The sequence below is a fragment of the Malurus melanocephalus genome, unplaced genomic scaffold (genome assembly GCF_030028575.1).
Source record: "Malurus melanocephalus ecotype Western Australia unplaced genomic scaffold, MMel_1.1 scaffold_113, whole genome shotgun sequence".
Taxonomy (NCBI): domain Eukaryota; kingdom Metazoa; phylum Chordata; class Aves; order Passeriformes; family Maluridae; genus Malurus; species Malurus melanocephalus.
In genome coordinates, this window is record NW_026623345.1 from 505,015 (window position 1) to 524,018 (window position 19,004).

The 19,004-nt window shown below is 57.6% G+C and overlaps 3 protein-coding genes across 4 annotated transcripts; 1 reads left to right on the forward strand and 2 right to left on the reverse strand.

The window, feature by feature from the left end:
• Positions 1–2,072: 2,072 nt before the first annotated feature.
• LOC130575597 (uncharacterized) lies at positions 2,073–4,920 on the reverse strand. Of its 2 annotated transcripts, none has more exons than XM_057369584.1 (8): positions 4,520–4,920; positions 4,329–4,403; positions 4,136–4,213; positions 3,190–3,240; positions 3,075–3,110; positions 2,943–2,987; positions 2,617–2,760; positions 2,073–2,530 (listed from the first exon to the last, which is right to left on the reverse strand). In XM_057369584.1, exons 1-8 carry the CDS (start codon positions 4,854–4,856, stop codon positions 2,193–2,195), a joined length of 1,104 nt encoding a protein of 367 aa, XP_057225567.1. In that variant the 5' UTR covers positions 4,857–4,920; the 3' UTR covers positions 2,073–2,192. The 2 variants fall into 2 exon arrangements, with proteins under 2 accessions (XP_057225567.1, XP_057225566.1); XM_057369583.1 differs by having other exon boundaries at positions 3,190–3,243.
• Positions 4,921–6,717: 1,797 nt separating this feature from the next.
• Positions 6,718–9,862, forward strand: LOC130575573 (killer cell lectin-like receptor subfamily G member 1). Its single transcript, XM_057369544.1, has 6 exons — positions 6,718–6,766; positions 7,207–7,317; positions 7,821–7,904; positions 8,527–8,675; positions 8,894–8,997; positions 9,480–9,862. Exons 1-6 carry the CDS (start codon positions 6,718–6,720, stop codon positions 9,673–9,675), a joined length of 693 nt encoding a protein of 230 aa, XP_057225527.1. The 3' UTR covers positions 9,676–9,862.
• Positions 9,863–16,522: 6,660 nt separating this feature from the next.
• On the reverse strand, positions 16,523–18,702 carry LOC130575574 (B-cell differentiation antigen CD72-like). The gene is made up of 6 exons (XM_057369545.1): positions 18,576–18,702; positions 18,380–18,478; positions 17,324–17,549; positions 17,109–17,197; positions 16,840–16,979; positions 16,523–16,621 (listed from the first exon to the last, which is right to left on the reverse strand). The coding sequence occupies exons 1-6, from the start codon at positions 18,700–18,702 to the stop codon at positions 16,523–16,525; spliced, it is 780 nt and encodes a 259-aa protein (XP_057225528.1).
• Positions 18,703–19,004: the final 302 nt, after the last annotated feature.

The following is a 19,004-nucleotide window of genomic DNA, read 5'->3' on the forward strand; positions in this document are numbered from 1 at the left end:
CCCCACTGCCTCCCGCTGCACCGTTCTGCAGCCCCACTGCCTCCCTGCTGCACCCCCGGCATCCCCACTGCCACCCCTTGCATCCCACTGTACTCCCCACTGCACCCTTCACTGCATCCCTCATTGCGCCCCTCACTGCAGCCCCCTGCGCCTCTCCCCTGCACACTCTGCCGAGCCCCCCTGGTTCCCGGTGCTGTTCCACTTGCACCTCCGCTGCCATCCCATGCACTGCCGACCTGCAGCCCCCAGGACATCTCCCACAGTCTCTGCAGCCAGATCCCTCCCGCACCCCCATCTCAGTGTCCTTCTCTGCCCTTCACCTTCTGCCAGCGACCTGCATAGACAGGGGACAGCCTGTCCCACTGCCCCAGTACCCCAGGGTGGAGGGAATGGTGCAATAGTAAGTTGTACCCTCGAGTAAGGAGCATGGCAGAATTGCAGGGACCAARCCAGGGTGTTGGGAGCGTGGTGGGATAATGGGGAACATAACTGGGTGGTGGGTAACTCAGTGGGATGGATGGGGAGCATGACAGAGTAATCAGCTGGATGATGGAGAACACAGCACGGTGAGTGCGGAGCATGGACAGCTGTAGCCCAGCCACTGCAACCTCCCTGGTGCAAGCAGCAGGGCTCAGGAAGGGAGATCCCACCTTTCTCCTATCTTTGTTCACCCTCATACATCACAGGGAGAGAAATTCAGGGCAGAGATGTTTGCAGGCGGTGGTCCCATCCCCGTGAGGCTTGGGGCCAGAGTTGCCGGCCAGCAGCCAGCTGCTTTCTGCTCCTGCTTGGGAGSACARAGGATTTTTGTGGYGGGAGCACCACCCAGCTCCCAGCCCACTGTGTCACGAGGCCAGCGTGCCTCTGTGGTATGCCCTTCTGTCCAACTCAGGGTACAGAGGGGAGTGTGGGATGAGGGACAGTGCCATAGGGGGTCACAGGCCTTCCCAGCACTGCCCACCCAYGCTTCTCCCTGACAGATGACATCAGGGCTGTGATGTTGTTGCTCACTGGTGCTGTGATCCCTGCTGTGCCCCTGCTACCTTATTGGTGGGCCCTGTGACTGTGCCCCGTTCCTCTCCACGGCTTGGCCACACATGGGGTGTTCCAGCTGTCTGGAATGTGCATCTGGAGGACGTGGGGTGCCCTGGCAAGCTCCTGGAAGATGGTGGGGCAGGCAGTGGGGCATRGTGTGCAGTGGGAAGGGGCAGGAGCTCAGGGACATGTACTGCGATCTCATCCTGAAGGTGATGCATGGCATCCAGGATGTGGATCCATCAATACATCCTCAACTGCTTCAACATGGACTGCTTGCCCACTTTCCTGGCTGGACTTGACCTGGCATAGCCTAGCCTCTACACGGTGTCCCTTCTCTTCCAGAAGTGGCAGGCCACATGCCAGCTCTCCACCAAGTGGCATGTGGCATGGCAGGACTATTCCCATGATAGGTCTATCCACCCTACACCAGCAGTATTGACTACTTTCTCTCCCTGAATGTGGCAAAGAGATTCTAGAGGCAGAAARCAAATGGCCCCATCCCCAAGGAGAATGCATACAAACTGGTGAAGGTGGTGGGGTCCAAACAGGAGTCAGTGGCCACGGCATGTCTGCAGCTACTGTTACCCAATGGTGATCCATGCACTGAAGCAGGAGGATCCCTGCAGCACTGGCCAGATTGTCCCCTGGAAGGGACCTGGTGAGTACCTGGACATCAAGGGACATCAAGACGAAGACATCAAGCTGCTGCACACACTGCTTCCTCAGCCCCAGTGCTGCCCAGCATTACCCACCCCAGCCTCCTCCCTTGGAGAAGGATGCAGCCTGGCAGTCTGGGCTTCYTGCTCTCCAGTCCTGGCAGCTGCCCTGCTCGGCTCCACAGCCCAGCAGCACATTCCCCAGGCAGGGGAACATGGAAGGGTAGACAAAATATATCTACCCTATGCTGTGTGGGCTGGGAGTTTCTCAGAGTCTGTAAATAGATGAGTTCCCCTCCTGCTCATCTCGAAACTCAGAAGGGGAACATTCCCCAGAGAGGAGGAAAGAATTGATCAGTGGCCATCACTGGTAGAAAAGCTATTTTTAATTTTATTAAAATGTCTCTCTAGTATAAACTTTCAAAATATCTGGAACCTCTGCTATAAAGATTTGTGCCGTGGCTGTGTAGCAAAGCCTGGGGCCAGTGCYGGTGGCACTCATGGGGTGATGCACCTGGCATTAGGGGACAGCTGAGGTTCCTCTTTGTGATCCAGGGAAGTGTGGAGAGCACTGGGGGAGCAGGGCACTCCGGGGCCACCCTCAAGAAGGGGCATGTGGGGGATGTAGTGGCCAATGGGGCCAGGATGGGTCTGCGGCCGGAGCAGGAGCTGGTGCAGGGTCTCTCCCACCTGCACGAGGCTGTGGGAGAGGAGGTGCAGGTGGGACACTGTGTCACTGGCCAGGCTCTCCAGCAGCGCCTGCTGCTGCCGTGACGTCTGCAGGATCTGCACCAGCAGCTGCTGGACRTTCTGGAGCAAGCCCGCCACACCAGACCCTGCAGTGAGAGAGGGGTCAGTGACACCTCACTGTGGCTCCAAGAGCTCCCTGTGAGGCTGTTGGGAAGCTGCAGGGAGCACCCACCATGCAGGCTGGGGTCTGATGCATCTTCAGCTGCTGCTGGCTGCTCGCTCATGGCTGCTGTCCCGTGGGAGCCTGTGGCTGTGGCAGCCGCTGGCAGCATTTGGTTTCTTCTTCCCGTCCCCAGGGACATCTCACCAGGAAAACCTGTCACGAAAGCTTGGCATGGAGGCAACAGCCAGAGTGAGGGAGACACCCAAGCCCCAAACTTAGCTTGACCATGACACAGAGCCTTGGGAGGGCACTGCCTCTGGGAGCCTGTGCCCAGCATTCCCACTTGCAGGACAGGACAGAGCTGTGCCCTGGAGTTCAAAGCTGCAGACACTTACCAGCCTTTTCCTCAGCTCCTTCCTGCTTCACTTCAGTGTGACAGCCTGCAGGGAGAGCAGAGACAGCCTGTGAGCTGCAGCCACCTCCTGCGCCAGGGCAAACAAGCATGGTAGCCAGGGCATGGTACTCACCCAGGAGGGAGAGGGGAGGGAAGCAGCAACTGGCGTCTGCAATGAGAACCGAATCAGACCCTGCTCATGGGGCTGAGGGGGTTTACTGGGCTGAGCAGGGCAAGGAAAGCCTTACGTGGCATGGTGGGGTGCGTGGGTGGCACTCCAGCAACATGGTCCCCATCAGCTGCTGGGAGAAAGCAGAGAGGAGAGATACGCCATCTGAAGGGACCTGCTGGTGGATCGCCGCCAGCTTGGGGTCTGCCCGGTTGCCCCAGCCAGCCCCACAGCCTGACATGCCCTAGCCATAGCTCCAGAGTGCCCTGCAGGGCCCCAAAGCGTTTCAGAGCTAGGTACAAAAGCAGGAGTCACTCACCCACCACTGCAATGCAGCCACCCCTGGGCTGGAAGGCAGCAGCGGCGGAGCAGYGCGCAGCAACGCTACACAACACATTAGGACTGGAAGTGAAGGAGAATCCCACATCCACTTGAAACTGCAGGGGGAATTTGGGGAGACAGAAGGCAGTTACCCAGTGTGGGAGGCTGGCTGGGGCACCCACGCAAACCAGACTCAGGGATGCATCCTGCATCACCTCAGTGCCAGATCCCTGGGAGTGCACACAGTGAGGGGGGTGCAGGATACACGCCTGGGTGGGCTGCAGGGCAGGGGAGCTGCAGGCAGCTCTGGCCCTCACACAGAGCCCTAACTCATCTGAAACCTTGTGGTGTTACTGGGCAAGTGTGGAGCCAGGAACTGCTGAAGGAAAGGCAGTGCTACCAGTCACAAGAGATCCCTGCGCTGTATCAGGGCCGCTGTCCCATACAGGCCTTGTGCCTTGTGATCTGCCATAGGGCAGCCAGCAGCCTTGCCATGCCCTCAGGCTGGGACCCTCTCCTGCACTATCCCAGCCATCCTCATCCCCTCATGCTCAGGGGCTGGTTTAGAGCCAAAGCCTTTGGAGACAGAAGTCCTAACACAGCCATCCTGCAGAGGGACAGATGATGGAYTCCCTGATCCCCTAAGCCTCCCATTCCCATCATGCTGGCACGAGTTTGGGCTGGAGTCGTGGCTTGGTACTTACGACTCTGTGGCTCGCCCTTTGCACACTGCAGCATCGGCGACAGGAGCGTGCCAGGGTCATCCCCGCCAACATCGTGCTCTGCAGAAGGAGGTGAAGGGGTGCACAAAAGAGCTTCAATAACTGGGACAAGAGGGGTGTCTGTCACCTCGCAGCCAGGACATGCCCCACTCTGGCTGCCTGAGCCCACGGGTACCTGGTGGCTCTGGTGAGGACGAAGACCGTGTGGCACGGGCTGACCTGCGCTTCCTGGAAGGCAGCTTCACCATATCTAGGGGAAGAGAAAGACCATCAACAGACCCTGGGTGTCCACGCAGCAACAATGCTCCACCAGCACCCCACGACCAGCCACGCTGCTAAGCCCACACGCCCGTCCCCGGCACCYACCTGGCATCCTCCGCTCGCCGAACACGGGCCTCCCAGCCGCCTTCCAGATGCTCTTCATGGCTCGGTAGTGCGGCGGCAGCCGGGGCGAGTGGTGTCCTGCCCTCCGGCGCGTCTCCCGCTCTGAGTGGAAAGCCTGCTTGAGCGCCTTCCACTTGGAGCGGCACTGGGCCACGCTGCGCCCGTAGCCGGCCGCCGCCAGCCCCCGGGAGATCTCCCGCCACAGCGCCTCGTTGGGTCGCGACGTGGAGGCCATGAGCAGGGCGGCCTCCCCCGAGCCCCCCACCAGCGACAGGAGGCTGCTGACCTCCGCCTGCGTCCAGGCTCGCCCGCGGGGCATCCTGCCGGCCCGGGGAGGGGGTGCCCGCGATCGCTCGGGCCCGGGCCGGCGGCGGGCACAGAGCAGCGCCGGGCTCAGCCGTGCGCTCCCGAGGGCGCACCGGGAGGATGCCCCGCCGGGGGCGGCACCGGAGTTGCACCGAGAGCCGCCCCGGGAGCTGCACCGGGAACCGACGGGAGCCGCCCCGGTGGCCGCGCCGGGATCCGCGCCGGGATCCGCCACACCGGGAGCCGCACCGGGAGCCGCACAGGGAGCCGCACCGACCGCCCCTACGCCGCACCGGGCGCCGCGCCGGGAGCTGCCGGGAGGCGCCGGGAGCCGCATCGAGCATGTGCAGCCCCGGGAGGAGCCGCTGGGAAACGTAGTCCTGGAGGAGACATCCTCCCCCAGCGATAGCCGCCAGCCCGCTGCGGGATCGTTGCCTGCCCGCAGGCTCCCGGGGGTCGCGGGGACTCTGCCGCTCCCCACACGGCGGCACGGCAGGGATGGCCACCATGGCAGCCCATGATGCTGAAGGCTGGGGCTGTGGAAGGAGCACCCCAGCCCCCCCAATTTCCAGGGCTGAGATGCAGTTGCAGCCCCACCAAAAAGAAAGGGTAGCAGAAACCACTTGTAAGCAAATACAAGCAAATACTTGCTGCTCGAAGAGAGGGCCATGGGAATGTGTCCTCTGCCCCAAGGATACTGAGTCTTCCCTTGCAGTCCCTAGGGCAGATCAGACTGAGAGAGTTGAGCTTGTTCAGCCTGGACAAGAGAAGGTTCTGTGGAGGAGAACTTAAGCAGCTTTTCAGCACCTGAAGGACTGCAAGAGAGCTGAAGAGAGACTTTTTACAAAGTTGTTTAGTGATAGAATGAGGAAGAATGGCTTCAAACTGACAGTGAAGTCTCAAACTGCAGGGTTAAGGTAGATATTAATCATAGMATCACAGAATATCCTGAGTTGGAAAGGACACACTGGGATCATCAAAGTTCAACTCCTGGCCTTGTACAGGATACCCCCAACATTCCCACCATGTGCCTGAGAGCATTGTACAAACACTTCCTTAATTCTGTCAGTCTCCGTGTTGTGATCACTTCCCTCGGAAGCCTGTTCCAGTGCCCAACTACCCTCTGGGTGAGAAATCTTTTAATAATATTCAACCTAAACCTTCCCTGACACCATTCCCTTGGGTCTGTCACTGGTCACCAGGGAGGGACTGCCYCTCTGCTACCCCTTGTGAGGAAGTTGTAGCCTGTGATGAGGTCTCCCCTCAGTCTCCTCTTCTCCAGGCTGAACAAACYAAGTACCTCAGCAGCTTCTCATACAGCTTTCCTCGTTTTAKGAAGAAATTCTTTACTGTGAGGGTGGTGCGGCACTGGAACAAGTTGCCCAAGGAAGTTGTCAATGCCCCATCCCTGGAAGTGTTCAGAGTCAGCTTGGATGGGGCTCTGAACAACCTCATCTAGTGGAAGGTGTTCCTGTCCTTGGCCGGAGGCTTGGAATGAGAGGACATTTAAGGTCCTTTACAGCCCAGATCATTCTATGATTCCATGATGTGTCTGCCCAGCCCAGCCCAGCCCAGCCCTGGCTCCATGTTTGAGCCAGCAGCCACCCCCACTGCTCGCTGCCCCAAAGCCAGGAGTGCGGGGACTCCTCCTGCTGCAATGTCTGGGTGCTGGCCTCGACAGGGCTGTCCCTTGCCCCAGGTGTCTGGCAGTCTCACAGCCACCTCCCCACCTCGGCTTTTGTCCCAGGTGGTGCCTCTGGGGACCCCACCAGGAAGTGACACTTTCCATTTTGCATGACACCCGTCTGACAAGCTGGGCTGGGAAAGGGTTGCTGCTACCTTCGTGGGCTGCAGAGCAGGAGACCAAGGGAGGGATGGAAGAGGGTGTCACGTACGCTGACCTGCGCTTTCGCCCCACACCAGGTAATGGCCCCCCAGCTCTCTCAGTGGGATCCCTGCCCTCCTGCAGCCCCTTGTCCTCCCCAGAAATGTCCTCCTAGACCTGGACCCTTCCCCCCTTCCTTTTTGGGTGTCCTCTCTCAAACAGCTCCTCTCCAGCCTTCTTACAGACTGCCTGCACTCAGGGTGGGGATCAAGAGGGTCTCAAGGGCAGGGAATGCCCTCTGCACCCCATGCCACAGCAGACACAGACATCCCCCTCTCTGCTCTCCCCACCAAGTGTTGTGTGCAGGGAGATGGTTTCTAGGACAGTCAAGCTGCTTCAAACAGGTTCTACCCCACTTTTTCCAGACTCCCCCCACTGCTTCCTGACATCCCACATGGGATTCACAGACCTTTTCTAGCTCAGGGTTCCCCACTGCTCCCTCCAAGCCCCCCCGGTCTATGTTAACTCCTTTTCTCAGCTCCTCAGCAGATAGTGCGCCTGCCCTGGTGCTGGGCAGCTCTCAGCCTGGGTCTCCTCTCCCTGATGCTCCTGCTGGCYCAAATCATCCTCGTCAGCCTGAGTTTCCACTGTAAGTACCAATGTGCCTGTGCCAGGATCTCTACAGCTGGGGTCCTGGGGTTGGGGTTGGCATYGCAGGGTTTGTGTACCAACAGACAGAGCTGCAACTTCCCCACGGAGCTGGGCACTTCTGCTTGGGGCTGAGGGTGTTGAGGGTTCTGGGGCAAGCAGGAAAATTGGTGAGGCAAAACACCACCCACGTGTCTGGGAGAGGAAGCTGGGGCGACAGTGTGGGCTTGGGGAAAGCCACTCCATCACATGGCAAAGAAAGGAAGGCAGGAGGGAGAGCGCTGATACTGAAACCAAAAGACAGCAGCACTTTCCCCGAAAGCCTGTTGTGTGGAGGGCTCCCAAGTACAGAAAAGGCTGCAAGGACCTTGGCAGGTTTGGTGTACCTGAAGCAGGGGACACCTTACCCACAGCCATAGGGCTGTCCTGAGGGAGAGGACACCAGGTGCTGCTGGGGGCAGGAGCCCAGAGTTTCTGGGACACCCCTGTGCTCCTCTTTCGTAGATTTAGTGCAACAACAAGAGAGATGTACCCACTGTCTCTGGGGCACAGAGGAGAGCCCCAGCTATGGGAAACAGACACTGCAAGGTAAGAGAGTCTGGTGGGCTCCTGGATAAGGTTTGGAGAGGGCCTGGATGCTCTTTTMAAGCAGCAGGATCTGTCAATACTCGAGGACATTTCTCCCAGCTCCATCCCTATATGCCTTCACCCATGTTCCTGTTGCCTGGCTCATGGCATGGTGAGCTGCCCCAGCACTGCTGAGCAGGTTGAACTGCCAGGAGCTCTTTAAAAGCCATGACCCCAGATGGTTCAATCCTACCTGGGCACGCCACCAGCACCAGGCTCATGGTTGCCAYCAGCATCCCTGTGCCAGATGGTATCAGCTTCTGGTGCAGCTGAAACCTTGACTGAGTTCCCAGCKCTTTGGAAACTGTGTATCCCCTCCCCAAACCTGCATCTCCCTGCCCTGCCCGATGCCAGCACATCCCTGTAAGTAGCCCCTCTTCCCAGGGGTCTGGGACTGGAAGGCTGGAGCTGGGCTCCCAAATCAGGGCAAGTGCTGAGTGGTCTCTCTGGGGGAARAAAATATGAACACCCTGGGTTGGCTGCTACCTGGACTGTCTGCTGTCATTTTCCTGTCCCTTGAGCTGGGACTGGTGGCAGCCCCTGCCAGGTGCCCCATCCCAGCTGCTGCATTTCTGRTGTGCAGGGCCATGCCAGTTCTGCCCAGTCGGCTGGCTCTGGGATGCAGGGCAGTGTTACTACTTCTCCTCTGCCAGAAAGAGCTGGGATCAGAGCAGAGAGGACTGCTACTTCAGAGGGGCACAGCTGGCCACTGTCCAAGCCAACACCACCCTGGTGAGTGCACCCAGCCTGGCCTGTCCAACTCCCTGTCAGCATTGGGCTGACCCCAGTGGTCACCCACCACAGCATTGTCTCAGCTCCCTGGTCCAGGTGCCCAAAACCAGGCAGGGAGCTGGCAGTGCTGTGCCCATGCAGCACAGCCCCTGTCATGAACTGTGTGGCTGGGCTGTGTGTCCCCCCAGGGGTCTCATGTGGGTCCTCTCCTGTGCTAGGCTTTCCTGGTGCGCACAGCTCACATGGAGATCTTCCACGTGGGGCTGAGGCAGGATCCCTTCAGGTCTGACTGGAAGTGGCTGGATGGCACCACACTGGAGGGGTRAGGCTGTCAGCTTGTTCCCAGCCAGGGCTGCTGAGGGTCCAGGGCTAGGGGAGGTGACAGTGAGGGACAGGCAATCCWCTGGCATGCAGGGAGTGCTCCATATTTTGGCTGCCTCTTGTCTTTCCAGGAATGCATTGGGGCATTATAAGGAAGGGGTATTTTTAGCAGGGTGCCCACACTCAGCCTGGGTGAAGGGCTGTGGAGAATCCCCCAAAAGCAGATTCCCAGTTTGGTTGGTGCAGTCAGTGTTTAGCCCTGCCAGGAGTGACCTGGGGGTGCCTTGTGAGTGATGGAGCAGGGGACATCAGAGCATGTGGCCTAACTGGGAGGAGGGTGGCAGGAGCCTGTGCTCATGGGCAGGGTGAGCTTTGCCCCACAGCATCCCTGTGCAGCGTCTGGTTCCTGGCTGCAGGAGCTGCTGATGGAACAGCCTCAGCTCTTCCTGCCCATTCCATTTCAGCCCACTGTCTCCCTTGCAGGACTGTCCCAATCCAGCGCTATGCCAGGTCCTACCAGGTCTGTGGCAGRGTGTCAGGCTTGGGACTGTCAGGTGGAGCATGCATGGAAGCCCTCAGATGGATCTGCAAGCAGAGCGCAGCCACCGTGCAGTGGATCCAGTCCTCGCCTCCCGCCTTCCTCTGGGGAAACACCACCTACAGCTGTGTGAGACCCTGATGGCCACGGGGACCCCCAGCCTGWGCCACCACTCTGTTCCCTGCCTGACCTCAGTGCATGGCCATTCCCAGGCACTGCTGTCTCTTTACCCCCAGGAACTCTGCACTTTGCCAATAAACTCTGCCAATAACTGCTGCTGGCTTTGGGGTATGAGGGTGTTAGATGGAGGTGCAGCCTCCAGCTCCCTGACCTGGTTGCATCACTGCCCATTGGGAAATTGCACCTGGTAYTCTGTGTCCAGGAGCCAGCACAGAACCAGGAGCAATCTGAGCATCCTCATGGCAGCGTGAGGCAGCTCCTGTGCGGGCTGACACAGGTCCCTGGAAGCTTTGGGCTTTCTGGTGGTGGGTTTATGCTTCTTGGGGCACACTGCTGAGAGGTGACCCTTTGCCTCTGCCGTCCTACGGAGGGCTTGGGCTGGACAGCAGCTTGTTTGCTGATGCTTTCCCTGTCTGAGGAGATCCCAGCAAACACCCTCACTTTGTTTTGGGACTRAGTGATGTGTGAGAGCCTAGAAAGCCTGCCGGGGCTTGATTTGAAGTTGCTTGGTCCCAGAGGCTATTCTCGATTCAGTGCAGACCACTGGGTTGCTCCAGCAGCATGCAGCTCTGGCACAGATATCCCCGGGTCTCCCTCCCTGCCTATGCAAAAGACCAAACCCCCACAGTCAGTGGCCCCTGTCAGCCTGAGCAGGGGCTGGGAGGGGCAAGGTGATGCATGGGGAAGTGTAGCCCTGCTGTGGCCAGTACACATGGGCTTGGGCTCCTCTCAGCCTGGGGACCTGGACACAGAGCACGTTGTCCAGGACAGAGCTCACGCATCTCCGACCCCACAAAGTGAGAGCATACGCAGAAACGAACCACTTTTTGCAAATAAAGCAGCTACTTCTGCTTTTCTGCATGCAAAGATGTGTCTCCACCCAACATGGTTTTAGCCACAGTCTGCCACCTGACCACAATGCACAAGGACAGGACTGGGTTCCTGGACTGCTGCTGCCCAGCCGCCTGCATGGAGTGGTCTACAATAAACTGAAGTTTGCTGAGGATCCTGCTCACTGCCCCCACGTGCCCTGCAGTCCCTGATGAGGATGACAGCCACTAGGACAACCTGCTGCTGGGGCTGGTGCTGAACAGTGTCTAGCCCAGCTGAGAACCTGCCCCTGTCCATTGCCACAGGGACACYCCAGCACAGGATGGGCACTGGGTGATGGCAGTGGCACCATGGTGTGATGCTCATGGGCTGCGTGCCCTGGAGGAGTTACCATGTCTTTAACTCGAAGGAAAAGAAGACCTGACTGAGCAGCCATTACAACTRCATGGGGAAATTCCCTTGACTGCTGGTCCAGGGTCCAAGGCCATCCAAGGTCCATGGATTGCACCCCAGAATGGGGTGGGTCTGGGCAGAGCGGGTCTTAGCCGGGTGGGTCTGGGCAGAGCCTCATGGGGCCAGCAGCAGGATCTGTGGAGGTCCTGGGGTGACACCRGACCCTGGGTTCCCATCCCGAGAGAGGAGAACAGCCGGGCCTGGTGTCCTGGACGCCAAAAGGCTGCTGGGCATGGGACAAGTGGTTGTTATAAATACGTATTATACTGTTGGCTTTCACACATATTAAGATGAGTCCTATGTGTACAATGTTGCCTTTTTTTTTATTTTTATAAGTAATGCAGACACAGTGGTAAAAGAATCACTGGAGTTTTTGTTTCTCTTTTGTAACTCAGACATAGTTACAGAATACTTGTGGTTAAACTGCAGTGTTATGGCTTGTGACTTAAACATTTCCATGAAGGACATTTTTCATATTATAGCAAAACTATGCAAAAGCTGCAAAGAAAGTCACCAAAAAACCCTGACTGAGGCCCTGGCGGCAGGGGTCCTTAAAGATAGGAAACAGCTTGGGCTGGGGGAAAAAGATGCATACATTCACAAAGAGATCACAAAGTTCAGAACCTTTGGAGTGGGGAGGCCATCTCCTCAGGACTCTCAGCTGCCAGGCCAGCACAGATCCTGAAAGCAAAAGGGTGGGGGTGGAAAGAACAGAGGCTTTGGGATGTGTAGTGAGAAGTCTCTGGTCAGAGATCATGGAATGTTCATCCTCTGTTGTGCAGAGGAGCCTGGTTGGTGGGACACCCAACCTTCAGATGGGCTTATCTGCATGGACAGTCCAGGGTCCCCTGCTATGGACACTTCCCTATCAACAATGACCATCTGCTGAAACCACGGAACAGGGGATCACACACGCGACCCTCAGAGCCGCAAACACAGAATTGCACGTGCTCTAAAACAGGCAGATTGGAGGAGGTGCCATGCTAGACAGTTCCTGGAAAAGTATGAATATGCATAAATGTCTATGAATAAGCATTAAGCTGATGCAATACGAAATGTATTTCAAGATGTCTCCTGTCAATAGCAGTAGTGTTTTTGGCAGATCGCCAAAGCACCCGGTGCCCCCTCAGGTGCCGTTTTTCTTTTGCTTTCTGTCCCCTATTGCCATTTATTAAACTTTTAAATTTTAATAGGAGAGTGAACTTCATTTTTCACATGATCAACAGCTTCTCTCCCCACCAGCATTTTGTGCAGACACGTTATTGAAATCATCATGATAAACCTGAGGGGCTGTATGGGATGTTGTATAAAGAGTTAAGTTGTTCCATCCTGGCCATCTGCAGCCCTCCCACCTTTGTCAGACTTAGGGAAAAGAGGCTGAATTTTTGTTTTCCATACTCATGGCTGTGTTGACATCCCCAGTCCCTGCCCTCGAGCTTTGGCTCCAGTGATACAGGGAGGATATTTAGGAATCTTCCCAGCCTGACCATTCAAGGGACTCTCTCAACGCCAGAGATTTCCGTGGCAGAGACCAAAGCCTCTTCACAGTGGGCAGCTCCAGTGAGTCCACGAGTGCCCCCTTGACTCCCCCTACACCCTACTCACACAGYCAGACTAGGTTTCCTCGACCCCAGGTTTCCCATAAAAGAGTCTCAGATGTCTCATTGAACAAAGCCATTTATTCACGGTGCAGTAACACAGAAAGAGCCCAAGCTAGTTCCTCTGAGGAGGGATCCCCAATAAGCCCTGGATATCCCCAGTGAGGGGATAAAAGGGGTATCCAGGGCTTTAATCCCCTCGCTGTCTGCCCGCACTCAAGCCTTGCTTTTCCTTCTCAATCCTCTTCTCCTTCCCCCTCTCTGTGTCCATCCACTTTGCTGGCTCATCCGTTGTCTGCTCTGTTATCTAAAAGGTCAGCAATTCCCGCTCCTGCTGTGTCTCTCAGTGTCCATTTACCTGTCTGGCACCACCCATTTTCCTGCTCTTTGTTATCCCAAGGGCTGGCAGTTCACAGCTTGTTGTCTCGGGCTCCCACCCAGAGCTCAATCTGCATTTCCATCTGCATCTCTAACTGCAGCTTGCAAGCCCAGCTAACCGGAGCAGACTTATTCCTCAACAAGAGGTCTGTACCAACCCCTCAGCTCACCTCTGCTGCCTTCCACTGAGGTTTATTTGAGAGGGGCCTCTTGTTCCTTGTGAAGCTGGTTAAGACGGTGTCATTGGTGTCCCCTTGAGGACTCGGTTGGTTCTTTTGGCGGCCCCCTGCCTTTGTCACTGTTTGCTGCTGGCTCCTTTTTCTTATCCTTGCTTATCACCAGTCTAGAGCTGAGCTTTGTTCTCCCAGCTTGATACCAGCAAGATTAGGCACACCTCCTGGGCACGTGATAGTCCAGGATTGATGGGGAAAGCCAGGCAGGACCTGCTTGCTGCTGCGGGAACAATGGGCTGTGGATATGGGCATAGCAATGGGGACATTTATCATGATCCATTGAGGTCTGGGATGTGGCTTCCCATGGTCTGGTCACAGGCAAAGTGGGGATATGTGAGGCCAGGAGAAGAGGGTGGGTGGCAAACCTGAATGGTGTGGAGGCTGCACTGGGTATCAGCAGTGCCCTCATTCACTTGGAAACATCCCTGAAGGATCGATCCTGCTCCTTGAAGTGTTCATCAGAGCACTGGATGATGGGTTTGGGATGGCCTCAGGCAGCTGGGGCGCAATACCAAACTGGCCAGTAGTGTGTTGGACTGGGACACAGCGAGGCCTGGAGAGATGGTTTGATTGGAGCCTGCTGGTACTGGAGTGGGTGAAAATGCAAATCCTGCAGTGGGAAGGAAGAACAAGCCCCACACATCAAAATGGGCAAGTAAGCCGCTGTACTGAGCCAGCCAGCCACGAACAAGAGGTTGGATGGGGTCTGCAGTGTGTTCCTGTAGTGGCACTGTGGGCAGTGGAGCTGGAGTTCAGGGCTTCAGGAGCAGGGGGACGTCTGGACTCCCCAGGAGAAGCCAGACACATGGAGTCCTTGTTTTGCATGACAGCTGGGACTGTAGGAGACCTTCTGTAATCCTGTCCCAGCCTTCCCATGCCATCAGGCTGGCTCCACCAGCCTCCTTCTATGAGAGCACTCCCAGGAGCTGCCCTCTCAGTCTGAAGCCATTTCCTGTTGCCCTTTTGTTACAAATCCTTGTGCATAGTCTGTCTCCAGCTTTCTTGTAGCCCCTTTTGGTTCTGGAAGGCCACAGTAAGTTTTCACTGGGGCCTTCTCTTCTCCAGGCTGGACAATCCCAATTGTCCTCACAGGAAAGGTGCTCCATCCCTCTGATCATTGTGGTGTCCCTCCTCTGGGCTGGCTCCAGCACGTCCCTGTCCCTCCTGTGCAGGGTCCCCAGGGCTGGATGCTCCAGGTGGGTCTCAGCAGAGCGGAGCAGAGGGGCAGAATCCCCCTCCCTCCCCTGCTGCCCACAGTGCTCTGGGTGCAGCCCAGGACACGTTTGGCTCTCTGGGCTGTGAGTGCCATGGCCGGGGCATGTCCAGCTCTCACCCCCAGCACCCCCGAGTCCTTCAGGGCAGGGCTGCACTCGGTCTGTTCGTGCCCAGCCTGGGCTGATCCCGGGGCACCCCAAGGACCCCCTGACCCAGGGGCACCTCCAGAGCTTGGCCTTGTTAAAATTCGTGAGATTCCCATGGGCCACTCCTCTAGTTTGTCCAGGTCCCTCTGGATGGCATCTTGTCCTTCAGGCGTGTCAAACCATCACTCATCTTGGTGTCACCTGCTGAGGGTGCAGCTGATCCCACTGTTCACATTGTTGACGAAAGCATTAAATAACATTGGTCTCAGTATGGATCCCTGAAGGACAGCACTTGTCACCAATGGGCACATCAGGACACTGAGCCATTGACCACCATCTTTTGGATGCAGCCGTCCAGCCTCACCCACTGAACAGCTCAGCCATTGAATCCATCTCTCTCCAGTTTAGAAGGGGCCTTGTTGAAGGCTTCACAGAAGTCCATACAGAAGATGGTTCACTGATGCAATCAGGCCACTGCAGAAGGCCACTGGTGGGTTAGGGTGAGGCAGGGCTTGTGGTGAAGCTGTCTCAAGTACAGGTTAGAAAAACAGTTTCCAACACATCCCCCTCTCTGCAGAAACACTGCAGAGACAGGGAGGGTCRGCGCTGCACCTGGACTCTCCCACCCGCCCCAGCTGGTCCTGGACCTCTCATCACCCTTCTTTGGTAGATCAAGTCCCACCACATTCTTAGGGATCATTCCCCCTTTCTCCCCTTTCCCCATGTTTCCATGTCTCCCTTCTCTCTGCTGCAGTCTTATCAGTGCACCTCCATTTCCTCCCACCACCCTAATTTGCAGGTGAACTGCACCCCCTTTCTTTCTATGCTCTCAGGATTCCCACATTCACCTCCCACCATCTTAGGGCTCTTCACTGCACTCCTTTTCTTCCTGTGGTTTCAGGGTTTCCTCATTCACCCTCCACATTCTCAGGGCTTCCAGCACTCCCCCATCTTCCATACGGTCTCAGGGGTATGAGAGCAGCTTCTCATGCTGATGGCATCTCTGTCCACACCTTTCCCAGGCAAAACCCAGCCCAAAGCCCTGGGCAGGTGATGCCCGCAGGAGAAAGGGCAGGGTGAGAGCTATCATTGCCAAGAGAAGGCCACAAAGCCACAGGGGTCCCCAAAATGGACACATTGGGACATCAGCGTGTCATATCCCCAGCTCCAAAAAGATGCAGATCCTGCACCCCTGGCAGCCTTGGGGGAACAGAGAAGGTGGGAGCTGGGCTCTGCACTGGAGACCTGGGCCACAGCTGTGCTGGCCAGGGCACACAGGGACACGCAGAGGCACAGTACAAAGCAGTATAATGTGTGTATGCATGAGTGTGAGAGAGGGGAATAAGGCCTATTTTCCATAATCCTTGCTTTAAAATAGAGATATCATTTCCCAGCAGTTTTGCAACGCAGCTGAGGCAAAGTGTGAACTGGGGACAGGGTCTCAGGGTGCACTCCCAGGTCCTGTCCCTGAGTCCAGTGATGGAGGGGAGTGGCAGCAGTCAGTCTTTGGCCAGGAAAGGAGGTAGGGTCTTGGATGCACTGCTTGGCTTTCGAGGTTTCTCACAGATTCCCTGAAGGAGATGCTGGCATGGCGAATCCCATATTTCCCCACCATCTATTGCCAGGCAGCCTTGCCTAGGAAAGAGGGTACATCTCACAGCAGCAGTGACAATATCCTCACTGTGGACACCACCTCCCACAGATCCCAGTGCTGCTGGGGCAGGTAGAGCACCTGGCACAGAGATCAGTCTGAGCAAGGGTCACATCCCTCCTCCTGCTCTTCTTTGCCACTTGGATATTTGGCACAACCAAACCTTGGTTCCACCCTCACCCCCCTCCCTTCGGGCACTGCTCATGGCATCATCACCCTCTTTGCTGAGGGGTGTCACAGGGGCAAAACAGCACCTTTCTAGCATGGCAAAAGGGTGGGTGCTTGTGCCAAGCATTTTTGCACTTACTGGTGTTTGTTGTCCACTTGTACAGAAGAACTCCTTGTCACATAAGGTATTCTTGTTCCAATCCAGTACTTTGTACCAGAACCCCGCATAAAATCCTGGGGCAGGAAAAGAAGCTGTCAACCACCTGCTTCATAACCAGCACTCGCCTTGGTGCCCAGGAGCCCCAGGACTGGCTGTGCTTCTCCCCGCAGAATGCCAGGATGGGCACCTGGGGCTCCCAGTGCCACCCATCCTGGATTGACTCCGCTGGCCCTGCAGAGCTCTGCCCAGCCCCACCCTCCCGGGCTACCACAACCCCCCTGTTCTGCACTACCAATGGTGCCCAGTCCTCTTTGGCCAGCAGTTGAGCCTCTCTGTCTGCGCAGCCTTTCTTGCTCTCCTGCCAGGTCTGCATTGTCGCCAAGATGAAGAGACACTTGGTCCTGTAGAGTATCCAGCCCCTGGGGCAGCACTCTGGAGGCAGAGGCACAGCTCAGGCACTCATCCTTCTGTGGATGCTCGGGGGCCCCAGTCTGGCTGGGTTCAGCCCCCGCATCTCCACAGCAGTGACATGGCCTGTGCCCCCACCCTGTCAGGCTCTACCTGAATACATGCAGGCACGCAGGCTGCTCACAGTGCCCTCACTGCTCCTGAGCTTCTCTTGCACCACCTCCATCTTGTCCTGCAATACAGCCAGGTCCAGCTTGCTACGTCCCAGCTCTGCAGTCTTCCTTCTCAGCTCCACCTGGGTATGCACCAGCTCATTATTCTTCCTCTCCAGCTCCAGCTGGGTACTCCTCAGCTCAGTATTCCTCCTTTCCAGCTCGAGCTGGGTACGCCCCAGCTCAGTATTCCTCCTTTCCAGCACCAGCTGGCTGATGTTGCCCTCACGCCACGCTCGCTGCAGCTCTGCCCTGGCCCACGCCAACTCCAGCTGTGTCCGCTCCAGGCTCTGCCCCTGCGCCCTCAGCTCCTGTGACAGGCGGCCCTGCTCGGCTGTGTGCTCACGGGAGGTGTCCTCCAGGCTGCGGGTGACCTGCCAGTCTGGGGACAGGGCAGGTGAGATGGACATGGCCATGAGGCCCTGACTGGTGCATGGCTCTTGTGAGGGAAAGTAGGATGAGAGGGTCTGGCTGTGGGTGGAGTTGTCCTGGGTGTGCCAGTGGGAAGCAAAGGAAGTGCCAATGGTGGCAAATGGAGGGGAGACATTGGAAGGCAGTGGGAGACAGTGGGAAGGCAAGGAGAAGGCTGCGGAAGGCAGTGGGAGGTAATGGGAAGGCAGTGGAAGGCAGTGGGAGGCAGCAGCAGGCAATGGGAAGCAGTGGGAGGGTTTGGGGGCAGGGGGAGGACAGTGGGACACAACGGGAGACAGTTGGAAGAAAATGGGAAGGCAATGGGAGGCAGTGGGAGGCAATGGGAAGACAGCAGGAAGCGGTGGGAATACAATGGGAGGCAGTGGGAGGGAGTGGGCGGGAGTGGAAGGCCATGTGAGGCAGTGGGAAATTGGAGTGGGAATGGGAGGCAGTGACAGGAGGGCAGTTGGGGGGATTAAGGGTCAATGGGATGGAGTGGGAGACAGTGGGAAGGCAGTGAAAAGAGCGTGGGAAGCAATGGGAGGCAGCGGCAGGAAGTGGGAGGCAGTGGGAGGGAGCGGCAGGTACTGTGTGGGAGGACAGGGGCAAGACCATGGGAAAGGGTGGGAGGCACTGGGAAAGGCAGTGGGAAAGGCAGTGGGACGCAGCTCCTGATGGCCATGAAAGAACCCCAGAGCCGGGCCCCAGCCACCCCTCCTCCCCCAGAGCCCCCCAGCAGCCTGTCCCGCTCCCGGTGCCGCCCCCCCGGCCGCCCCCACCCCGCGGCAGTCACCCACTCACAGCAAGCCCCCAGGGCCACGACGGCCACCACCAGCAGCAGCAGGAGCAGGCTGGCTGCCAGCGGCGCTGTGGGGACATGCCATCGCCGGGTCCAGCGCCCTGCAAGAGAGGAGCACCCGCGGGCATCACTCCGCGGTCCCCTGCCACCACCCCGACCCGGGTGTCCCCGCGACAGCGGCTGCGGGCGGGTTCCCACCTGGGCTGGGCTCTTCTGTCACCGGCCCCAGCGGCACGTTCTCGTAGGGACTGTCATTGTCGTCGGGGACTGCGGATGAGGGGCCCGCGGCAAACTTCAGGTCGGCATAGACCACGCTCTGGGCCATGCCCCGGGCTACCCCGATGGCCCTGCGGGCTCTGCTCTGCTTCAAAGGAAAAGTGCAGCTGGTTTCTGCAGAAGCAGAAGTGCGCTGAGGTGCGGCGGAGGGGAAAGTACGGCCACAGCACCGGCACCCTGCCATTGGTCCAGCACTGTTCCCCTTCACACCCCAAAACTGCTCAGAGTCCCCGGGGATGGCACTGGGGCGGTGCAGCTTGGGGCTAGAGCAATGAGCAGAGCTGTAGGGCTCAGCCTACAGAGAATTGACAGAATTCTCTGAGGCATGGGAGAGCAGATCTGGCTTCCAAA

Coding starts and splice junctions, on each gene's coding strand:
- LOC130575574 (XM_057369545.1), bottom strand. CDS start 18,702: ATGGCCCAGAGCGTGGTCTATGCCGACCTGAAGTTTGCCGCGGGCCCC. Junction 18,479..18,575: donor GACAGAAGAGCCCAGCCCAG/GTGGGAACCCGC, acceptor CCTCTCTTGCAG/GGCGCTGGACCCGGCGATGG. Junction 16,980..17,108: donor GCGTGCCTGCATGTATTCAG/GTAGAGCCTGAC, acceptor CTCTGCCTCCAG/AGTGCTGCCCCAGGGGCTGG.